This window comes from Corvus brachyrhynchos, unplaced genomic scaffold, assembly GCF_000691975.1.
Source record: "Corvus brachyrhynchos isolate BGI_N302 unplaced genomic scaffold, ASM69197v1 scaffold720, whole genome shotgun sequence".
NCBI classification, from domain to species: Eukaryota; Metazoa; Chordata; class Aves; order Passeriformes; family Corvidae; genus Corvus; species Corvus brachyrhynchos.
The window spans coordinates 84903-96212 of record NW_008235978.1 but is presented as its reverse complement, the minus strand read 5'-3'; the positions used below and the strand labels follow the sequence as shown (position 1 = coordinate 96212).

Sequence of the window (11310 nt, the reverse complement as noted above, 5' to 3'; positions counted from 1 at the left end):
TCCTGTCCCTGTTCCCTGCCAGCAGAGCCCGACCCCCCCGGCTGCCCCCTCCTGTCAGGGACTTGTGCAGAGCCACAAGGTCCCCCCTGAGCCTCCTTTGCTCCAGCCTGAGCCCCTTCCCAGCTCCCTCAGCCTCTCCTGGGGCTCCAGCCCCTTCCCAAGGGTCAGCACAGGAGGACCCAGACAGTCTGACCCTGGTTTCTGTCACAGAGCCACCCAGAGCTGCTGTGGAGGAGAATCCTCAGCCTGGTCAGTGCAGCTCAAGCTCTGCTCCCCTTCCCCTCTCCAGGCACCCAAAGCTCTGTCACTCTCTGTAAACTCAGCTCTGATGTCGTGCTCTGTCTGATGGTGGGGATGGAGGTTATGGAAATGCCCAGGATGGCTGCAGGTGTAATCACAGACTTAAATAATTGCAGCTTTTATTTAAAGCCTAATCACACATTCCTCCACCATTATCTCCCTGCATAAATATTAAGCCTGGGAGCTCGTGTGTGTGTGTGAAACAATGACATGGTAATATTTCAGTGGGGGAAAAAAAGCATCTGGTTTATGCTGTTCTCAAACATTTAAAGCTTTTCAGTTTTCCCTAAACTGAGGGTTTAGTCTGACATGGAGAACCATCAAAAAGTGCTTTGAAAATTACCAAGCCCAAGAACAAAGTGACCTTGCACGGCCCTGCACAGCAAATGCTCAGGAAAGCAAGGAGTGCTCAGTCCTTCCCAAAATAATTACTCGGAGTAGATCAAGGACTGAGCAGACCATGCAAAGAGTCTTTAAATTTTAAAGGTGTGTTTATTTTTAAAGTTTACATATCAGCACAAATCTATGGAATTTTATTAATATCTAGCAACAGCATTTTGCTTGGCCAGCAAGGAACTCAGGGAGCTACAGGAAAAGTTAATCAAAATTCTGAGGGGAAAAAGAAGTCTGCAGGAGATTATTAATTTGTAAAGATTTTTAAGGGTCTAGCCCAATATTTGAAGCTGTGTGTCATCCAGTAGGCCTAGTGTGACATCATAATAGATAATTAAGCTTCTCCAGGTTTGCTTCTCCTTCAGGTTTCTTTCCCATCCAATTCTCCTGCTTAGGCAGCTTTGGGAACTGTAACTCTTTTCTATTATCTCCCCAAGTCAGTGCATTCTCCCCCCATTAACTCCCCTCGTGCCTTTGTGCAGAAACAATCCAGGTATGATTTAATAAGCCTTGGAAAGACAGAGCTGGTTCATATGCAGGAAATCAGATTTACATAATTTTCCGCTCGCTTTTATAGCCACTGTAGCTCAAATTATCTTTAAGTTGGGGAAACTCTTTTCATACCATAAAATGAAATAGCACCTGTGTTATGCTTCAGCTTCCTCGCCCGGCCCTTGTAATAAATTAAAGGTTGATTTGTCATCCTGACTTAGCACAGAAAGTCCTTTTTTAATGAGAGGAGAGGAAGCGCCCTGGCCTGCAGTTAGTCACAGTCATCAGTCGCTAAACTAAGCTTCAAAACCAAGTTTAATCTTGTTTTGTTTTGGCTTTATTACCTGAACCTTTCTGCATGGGGGGAAAGCTGAGGATTTTGGGTTGTGTCACATCCTCTGTGCCAAATAGAATGTCAGAATCTAAAAATGGAGCTCCGGGGTTCTGTGCAGAAGCAAAAGGGACCTTCATGTTCCAGGATTTGGGCTGAACTTGGGACTGGGGAGGCCACATCCTGTGAAAGCAAACAGGGTTTGGTGCAGGGTGAGGGAACAGCTCCTTGTCCTTCCTCCTGCCTGTGGCTTTCCAGGACCAAACCCGTGGGTTTCATAGAATCATGGAATGGTTTGGGTTGGAAAGGACCTTAAAGCCCAACCCATTCCAGCCCCTGCCATGGCAGGGACACCTCCCACTGTCCCAGGCTGCTCCAGCCCCAATGTCCAGCCTGGCGTTGGGCACTGCCAGGGATCCAGGGGCAGCCCCAGCTGCTCTGGGCACCCTGTGCCAGGGCCTGCCCACCCTCCCAGGGAACAATTCCTTCCCAATATCCCACCTAAATCAACACTCATCCACCTTAAGGCTGCTCCCCTTGTCCTTTCAAGGACAAGGCTTCTCCCAGGTCCATTCCTGCCCCAGCCCAGTCCCAGGGATCAGCTCCTCCCTTGCTTCTCAACACTGATTTCTTGTATTTCCCCTCTCTTTGCACTTAGTGTGTATTTACCCAGGAATTCGAGAAAGACTTTGTGGTAAACAAATAAATACAATTTCTTCAAAATAAGTATTAATGTCTTTAGCTGAGCACAGTTGTCAAACTTTGGCTTCTGGAGTTAGGCAGAAAACGAGCTGTTTTCCACAAGAGCTCAATCCAGTCCGCTCTCATTGATTGCACTGCAGATCTTAATGCTCAGTAACTTAAAAACGGATCAATTATTCAGCTGGTTAAAAACGAAGCACTCCCCTTTTTGAATGCTTGCCTTAAAAAGAATTCCTCTTCTTGGAGCAAGCAGGGATATTCCCTGGGCGGGGTGGCAGCAGGGCCGGGCCGCGCTCGCAGCATTTCCTCTGCTTTTCAGAGGAATTCTGCTGCTGCCCTGAGAGGCAGCTTAGAACAATTCCTGCAGACTGCGAATGTGGGGGGCTGAGAGTGGGAACTGCCACTGACCCCCTCTCCTTGTCTTTGCAGCTCCCAGCACAGCTCAGTACGGGATCACCGGGGACGCCGAGGTGCTGTTCTCCTGCTGGTCCCTGGTGTTGACGCTGTCCTCCCTCAGCAGCATATTCTACCTGAAGAACATCATTCTGCACTAAATGTAAAGACCCATAAAAGGCTTTTAAGGATTCTCTGAAAGTGCTGATGACTGGATCCAATCTGGTAGAGTTTGTTAAAAGCAGCGTGGGATATAATCAGTGCTTACATGGGGATGATCGCCTTCTGTAGAATTGCTCATTATGTAAATACTTTAATTCGACTCCTTTTTTTTTGATTAGCTGCATTACCTTGTGGAGCAGTACACATTGTCCTTTTTTAAGACGTGAGAACTCTGAAATTACTTTTAGAGGATATTAATTGTGATTTCATGTTTGTAATCGACAAGTTTTCAGAAGCATTCAGTCATGGTCTGCTGAGTCGCAGACTGTAGTTTACAAAAAAAGGATATTGCAGTAAAAATGTGCTTCTTTAAGGCTGCAATACAAACATTCAGTTCCCTTCTCAACTAGCATCCTATCCACATTTACACAGAAACATTTGTTCTTTTTTGAGTTAAAAAAAAAAAATCAAATAATATTGCCTTCAAAATATTTCTTCAAAATATTACACATATCTAGATTTTCTTCTAGCATGATATTCAGGTTTCAAGAATGAGCCTTGTACTATAACTGCATTGTGCAGTACTGCTTTTGTTCTCTTCCCTCTTTCCTGCCAATTCAGCATGGTTGTGCCTTCATGAAACACGACTTTCCTCTTCCTCTCCAACAAATCTGGAATGTGTTTTGGGAAATGCTGAAGCATCCTTTTGAGCATAAGGAATCTCTCGGTGAGGACAAAGGTGCTAGGGGCTCCGAGGAGAATCTCCCCCCTCCAGGGGGAGGGTTTAGGTCAAGGGTAGCACCAACTCCTTTTTGTTCCTCCCTCCACCACCACTGACAAGTAGGTGACCTCTGTAAAAATGACATTTCCCATTCCAAAACAGAACTCAAATTATTTTGTGGCATCTTTTGAATGTAGGAACGTTTCCCGTAGTCCCCCTAAAGCCAAATTCCCACCTGGCTGTCAATGTCAGGATGGTCCCTTTTGTATTACTGGCAAAGCCGATGTGAATTGGTATTTGTCTTGCACTTAATTTTGTACTGGTTTGGCTGATTTAGCAATGATAAAGGATGCTTTGGACCATGAGATACCTGCAAATCCCTGGGGTATCAGGCAGAATTTTGTATCTACACATATCCTTGTGGCAGCGAGGGTGCTCCAGTAACTACTGAGGGCATGTGGCCATCCTCAAGAGAGCCACCTCAACAGGCAGGACAGGTGGGGACCTGCTCCGCTGGGCAGGGCTGTCACCTCCCAGCCCTCACATGCCACCCCCTGCTGCTGCAGCCCTCGAGAGGACACTCCTGTCACACACTGAAGGATCAAGCTCAGAAACAGTGAATAATGGTACTTTATTCTTTAAACCCCCTGGACAGTGTTGGTGTGAAGTGTTGCTCACAGTTTACACCTGACTGAAAACTGCCACCTGTGTAACTCACTGGGGTGACCGTGGCCAGCAGCCCTGGGACACCAGGTCCCCTGGTGACCCCAAGAGCTCCTGACTTGCTCACAAACAACTATATCACAGGGTCCCAGACTGGGTTGGGTTGGGAGGGACCTCAAAGCCCATCCCATCCCACCCCACCCCTGCCATGGGCAGGGACCCTTCCACTACCCCAGGCTGTTCCAAGCCCATCCAGCCTGGCCTGGGGTGGGACAGCACCACTCTTACTGTGATCATTCCCAGGTTCCGTGTTTGAGCTCCAGTAGGTGACACAAATTTCCCAGTTCCCCATTTTTTCTCCTCACAGCAGGTTTTGGCAGTGAGCAGCACCAGGTGAGCGCTGGGAATGCTCAGCAGGCCCAAGCTCAGCACAGAGATCCCATTTCTCCAGCAAGGAGCACTCTTGGGTTTTCTGGGCTCCATCTGAACTGTCCCAGGCCAGTGTGCAGCCAGAACCCGCAGTGCCTCTGCTATCCTTGCTGAGAAGGGGCAGGAACAGAGAGATGTTGGCTCCAAAAGATGGCAATAAAACGTCCTGGGTCACTTTGCATGTGTTCAGTGACAGATTGTATTCTTTCTCTTATTATTTACAGCCGTGTGCCAAGCAGTTGCTGTTTTCAGAAATGTGGCATTTTTTAAAACCTGGAATAACATGACCAAACCCATTCTGCAAGGAAAGGGTACAACCTCAACTCAAATGAGTTTATCAGTCCTGATATCCCGATCTCTCTTGTATTGCAGCTTTAAAGTGCTCTATTTTAGAATCCATTCACTAGAAACAGTGGTGCTGCAGGAAGTCTTGTGTCAGTGCGGTTTTATGAACGAAAAAATAAGGAAATGGATGACCCAACCCACACGTGTAAAACTGGGAGAGGGTTCTATACTGTGGCTGGATCAAATCCTGCATTCCAGTGATATATTGCATTCCAGTGATTCCTGATATTCGGAACCTGATCTTTCCAGCAACAGAATAGAATGATCAGCAGCTTTATTAAATACGAAAAAAGAATATACAGTGAAGTGTTGAATGTTTGCAGTCGCACCAGGGAGAGCCACTGGGTGACACAGATGTCCAGTCCCATGTTTGATTTTCACTTTGAGGGGACATCATTATTGTCAAGTCCAAAAAGAAAAAAACCAAACCCACAAGAACAGCAGAATTCGGAGCCATGTCTGGGTGCCAGGGGTGTTTTGGTGAGGCAGGAGTGTGCTGGGAGCTCAGCAGGGCTGGGTGTGTGTGAGGGGCAGCGAGAGGCTCGCGGGGCCAGGGGCTGCTCTGGGCTCTGCAGCCTGGATTTGGGCAGGAGGGGGGCTGCAGGCAGAGAGGGTCACATGAAGACACCTGGCTCTGGTGAACGTGCTCCGTGCACTGAGCTGGGGTGGGACAGGCCGGGTGGGATCTGTGCTCCCAAAACGGGCAGCAGAGTGACCACAGCCACGTCCCAGGGACTGTGGGGTGGGAGGGTGTTTGGGGCTGGGAGGGACCGCCTGGTTCCGACGCTGTCATTTGTGGGCTGCACTTTGGGCAGCTGTTTGAAGGTTTGCTCTGCGCTTCCTCAGAGTTCAGACCCACCCTGTTCATGTCTGCCGGGCCAATCTGACTCTACTGATTCCCACCTTTCCCACATGAAAATAAAAGGCTTAGCTGAGTATTTCCATCAGGGTTGTTGTCACGTTGGAACCCCCCAGTCTGGAAGGTCCTCCTTGTGCAGTAACTCAGGGCTGTGTCCCCACACGGAGCGGTGACACTGCTGTCACACAACTGCTGGCCCTGGAACTGTGCTGATACTCAGCTGAGGGATGTCTCACAACTTGGGAACAAATGCAGCTTCTCAAGGGTTTGTAGCTTGGCAGCATCCTTTGGAGCCAGACAGCTTTTTTTAGCTTTTCAATAGGTTTTTTTTAGAGTCGATGCTGTTTTTAAGATCCAGGAGTGTTAAACCCATCACAGTGACAGCTGCTTTTTTTGCACATTTTCTGAGCAAGTGTTCGAGATAGACAATGGCAAATGTTCTGCTACCAAAACCTCCACTGAGTCCACAGAACTGTGTTTTGAAGAATGTGTATACCAAAATATGTATTTACATGGATAAATATGCCTTAAAGACTAAATATGCATTTACTTCTAAGGCTGGATCCGCCTCGTGCCCAGTCTGGAGGTAAATAATCCATATTTCACAGCTGCCATGGAGGGGTTTGTTTCTTTGGAGAAAAAAAATGAGGGGGGAAAGCATTTCTTTAAAAAGAATCTTCAGTAATTTAAAAATCCTTGCATGAACTGCCATGTGTGAGGAGGAGAAGGGAAAGGATGAAGTTTATCCTGACACTCCAGCACGGGCAGTGCGGGCTTTGCCGTGGGGTGGCAGTGCTGTGGTGCCACCAAGAACTGCCACATCCTCTCCCATGTCCCCCTGCACACCCACATCCCTTGGAGCTGGGACAGAGTGAGGGGTCTGGGTGTTCCCCAGTCCCACAGGGCTGTGGGAGTGGAGCCACCTACCCACACCCTCCTGCCATGCTGCAGCTGGCAACACAGGATCCTTTGAAATGAGGAAATGTTGACAGAAAAAGGGAATTTAAAGAACAGGAATTAAAAATTCTCCATTCAGCCTTAGTGTTGAGAGCAGAGGAATCAGTGTTGGCATGGAAAGGAGGAAGTCCTTTGAATTTGGCCTTGCTGAGGAGGGATGTGGCGGGGCAGGGACGATGGCCAGGCTGTGTTGGGGTTGGGGTCGGTCCTTGCTTGTGTTCCCTCACTGCACTCCGAGGGCAGGGATTTATTCTGCAGCCAGGAAAGTCCATAATCTACCTGGAAACAGCCAGGGCAAGGCAGTGCACAAAGGTCTCGGGCTGATGGGGAAGGGATTCTCAGCAAATCCTGCTCCCAGAGTTCTGTGTGAGCAAGGGCTTCACTGGGGCACCTTCAGCGCTGTTTGTTCCCAGTGCCTGATGCCTAATTCATGAGGAGCTCCAAGGTTCCTTTTTATTAGAAAACTCTCCTGTTTAAAAATGTGGAGATCAGCATATTTGCCACCTCTCATAAGCCTAGTTTTCAGTCATTCATATTTTAGGGCATATGAAGCGTTCCCATCAGTCGGCAGGATGAAAATCCGCATTATGGGATGAGGGAGGAGCGGTTCCCACTCACCCCAGCTGCTCTGCCCTTGGCTGGGATGAGCTGGGAGAGGCCCTGGGGTCTCTGCCCAGGGGGCCCAGGGGTGCAGATCAGTCCCACAGTGCTGGCTCCATAACTCCCCACTGCCAGAGTTACCCCCGAGGGTTTGCTCGAATTTATTCCAACAGCCACCCTGGAGATGGGAGGAGTGTGACAGGTACCTTCTCCTTGGCTCAGAGCAGGCCTGGGTTCTCCCACAGTGGACTCTGAGCCCTCCCAAAAACAGCAGTGAAAACCAGCCCAGCTCAGAGTGATCCCACGTTCACTGCCAGTGCCCCCGCCCCTGGCACAGGGACAGCAGGGCCACCGAGGCCCAGGAGCACCAGGAGTGGCACTTCTGCAGCAGCCCGAATTTACAGACAGGGAGGGGACAGCAGAGTGCAGCTCCAGCCACAGGAATTCCCCTTATCAGCCAAGTATTGGAACACTCATTATGCCCATCCTCTTTCCCAGCTGCCAGCTAACAAACTGCCTGCATGATGATCTATATTCCAGTCGGTATCCAGAGGGGGAAATCTGTTCTCTCCTAATGCACATCCGTCCCTCTCTTCAGGGTTTCTCATCCCAAACCCAACACAGCTGGCACATGACACGCTGTGATTTCTGTGCAGTAACATGAGCTTGTCCCCTTCCCAGCCCCATTAGAGTCAGAAGCACACTCGTCCCATTAACCCCCAGGACAGCCACTTAAATGTGCACCCCAAGTGAGAATAACCCTCCAAGCCAAGATGGAGCAGCAGCAGCCTCGTTTTCCAGTGGGTGGCTGAGGATGGGATGGCAGGGCCAGGCCCCCCTCCCTCTGTTTTGTAGCTTTTTAAAATACAAAACAGCCTCTCCTCTTCTGAGGGTGAGCAATCCTGGCTGCGAGGGGCAGCCTTTGAGAGGTGCCCAACATCCGTGTCGTGTCCCTTCAGGTGGGGCCGGGCAGGAGCTGCGGGGCTGGGGCTACTCCAGAGCAGCCTGATGAGCGCGGTCCTTGCAGGGACCCGGAGCTGCAGGAGGCAGCACGGTTCATTAGGCTGGGAAAGCTTTCCAGCCGTAAAGGAGCTGCTTTTCCTCTCCCGTTTAAGTGAACTGCTAAAAGCGCTGACTTGTTCTTCCACAGGGTTTCAAATTCACTGCTTTTTCATTATCCTTGACCTTTTTACATTTTTTACCATAAGGGAAAAAAAATTAACTTTGGAGTAAATTACTGTAAATCCCTCCCCAAAAGCGTTTAAAAACAGAGCCTGGGAGGCTGGGCCAGGGGAGCAGTGGCTCTCACTTGCCACTGTTTCCTGCATAAAGAGGATTTAACGTCTGTTGGCCAAAAATTACGGATCCTAAATCCCTGTGACTCATTTAGAAATGACTTTTAGCAGGACAGGTGCATGTATTCTCCCCAGTACTTTGTGTTATGAGTGGCAGAAGGACAAAGGGTGTGATGGGACAGGACACTTTGCTGTGTGCTGCTCCTGAGGCCTTGGACTCTGTGGCTTGGTCCCCATCTCTTGGTCCCTGTCTCTTCTCCCCATCTCTTGGTCTCCATCTCTTGGCCCCTTTCTCTTGGTCCTCTTCTCTCAGTTCCCATCTCTTGGTTTTCATTTCTTGATCCCCATCTCTTGGTCTCCGTCTCTCCCCAGCCCTGGAGAAGGGGCAGGCAGGGAGCAGGAGGAGGCTGCAGCCCAGGCTGAGCTCCCACCCCATTCCCTGGACCCTAAAAAAGGCATCAGACAAAGAACAACAGGGTCACTCCTTGTGCACGGAGGGCTGAGCTCCCACCTTCTTCTCCAGCTACGAGTTCAACCTAAACAAACCCAAAAGCTCCGTGATGTTCTTTTGGCTCAGCCCAACTTCCCTCCCCAGGCTGGACATATCCATCCTGCCTCCCTCGGGAGTGGGCTTTGGAGTGGCTGATGTCGGGTTTGGAGTGGCTGATGGGTTGGGAATGGCTGATGTCAGGATGGGAATGGCTGATGTCGGGATGGGAATGGCTGATGTCAGGTTGGGAATGGCTGATGTCGGGATGGGAATGGCTGATGTCGGGATGGGAATGGCTGATGTCAGGTTGGGAATGGCTGATGTCGGGATGGGAATGGCTGATGTGAGTGGTGGCTGGTGGCGGGGGTGTGGTGGATGATGGGCTGGGAATGGCTGATGACACACAGAGTGGAAGAGACACCTGAGCCTTCCCCATCTGCTCATTCTGTCCCGGGAGCCTCGCTGAGTGCCTCGCTCTCTGTTTCAACGCCTTAAGCACCTTTTTGCAAAGGCCACGCTGTGAGAGAGTGCATTTAAGGAATTAATTTCCTGGAGTTAATCACCCCTGGTGGCTCCTCTCCCGGCACAGCCGCTCCGGCTCCGCTCCTCGGGAAGCGTGGCGGCGGCAGCACAGTCAAGAGGCTCCGAGAAGCGCTCCTGGCATGGCATTTCTCCCCACAAGATTGCGGATCAGACACTTAATTCCTCAGAAAAAAAGCAGCTGAGGGCTTTGACCTTCTGTTTGAATACGGAATTAGCACTCCAGTAAAGGTTAATGAGCACAAGGGGGGAGGAGAGAATTTTTCACTGAAATGCTTCTGAGATGGGATCCAGCACGTGCAGGGCTCTGGGCAGGTCTGCTCTGGCAGCAGGAGCTGCTCCCCTCGGCCCCAGCGCCACAGCCACCGGGACAGCCTCCCCAGAGAGGAGCGGGAGGGTTCCCCAGAGGACAGAGGGAACAGGGTTTCACTGCAGGTCATGGCTTTGTTCTCAGCTGAGATCCTGATGGAGAACATGGGACCTTGCTCCGAGCGTTCCAAACGTGCTCATTTTTCTGAGAACTGTGATCTGGAATCACAGCTCCTTTCTTTGCTGCCTCATCCAGCTGATGCTGGTGTAAAGGAATTCTTTTGCCGTGTGGGGGAAGCTGCCAGGATTGCTGTCAGGCTCTTCCTCTCCCGTTTGGCATCTCGGCCCCTTTCGCAAGGCTCTCCTCCAGAAGGGTTGGTTTGGCCAGTCCAGGCAAAAAACAACCCAGCCTTTCCCCCATTCCAAACCTTCCCCAATTTCTAATCCTCTCCCACCCAAAATCATGGCATCGCTGCTGTAAATGGCAGATCAGCAGGGTAAATACTGGGGTGGGGACCTCAAATGAATGCCACGAATTAGGGCTGCTCTAATTTGAGAATCACTTTATTGGGTTCATTACTTCTGTCATCAAAGGCACTTTACCTTTATTTAATGCTAACGCTTCTGGAAAAGCCTGGGAGCTCTGACAAGTGCTTTAATATTCCAACACATTACAAATAGTTCAGAAAAAAATTCTTTCCACAGGCTGAGGCAGAATAGCAAAACCAAAACAAAGCCCACCAATGCAGGTACTGCTCAGTACCAGTAGCTTTATTATGGAATTGTGGAGTGGTTTGGGCTGGAAGGGACCTTAAGGATCATCCAGTGATGATGGACAGTGCCTTTGGAAGGGTTAATAAGAATAAAGATCCTTTAGGGGAAAAAAACCCACACCATGGAGTCCTTTATATTTGCTAAATGTCGAGAGACACCAGCTGAAAACAAAGCCAGACCTTGGAGGGAGCCAGATCCATGTGCAATTATCCCCTGACCACCCAAAATATTGCTATTAAACAACTCTCAGCCCAGGTTCCAGTGCAGCGCTCACAGCCAGCGTGGAGAATATCTAATACATAAATACAGCTTTGGTCTGTGGCAGGGCCTGGCTGTGCTCTCGCTGGGACCTGGGCAGGTCCAGGACACCAGAGTCCTGCAAACCCAGGGCCCTCCAACTCCCCAAATCCCTCAAAACTTTGTGTGAACTCCAAGGCTGGAGTTGGTGACTGAGGGGCAGAGAGCGACTTGCACCAACAACCAGCCTTAGGGAAAATGCTGGCAAGGGCTGGGGCTGCTCATCCAGCTCAGCTCCTGCCCTTCCCCTTCTCCACC

At 50.0% G+C, this 11310-nt stretch overlaps 1 protein-coding gene across 1 annotated transcript in view; it reads left to right on the top strand.

Moving 5' to 3' along the window:
• Window positions 1-5875, top strand: part of NEGR1 (neuronal growth regulator 1) — a gene marked incomplete at its 5' end in the record, with an annotated part of 100712 nt that extends 94837 nt beyond the window's left edge. The window contains one exon of the mRNA XM_008630623.2: window positions 2648-5875. Coding sequence (XP_008628845.1) covers window positions 2648-2772 — 125 coding nt within the window. The remainder of the gene's footprint in view (window positions 1-2647) is intronic.
• Between the last annotated feature and the right edge of the window lie 5435 nt (window positions 5876-11310).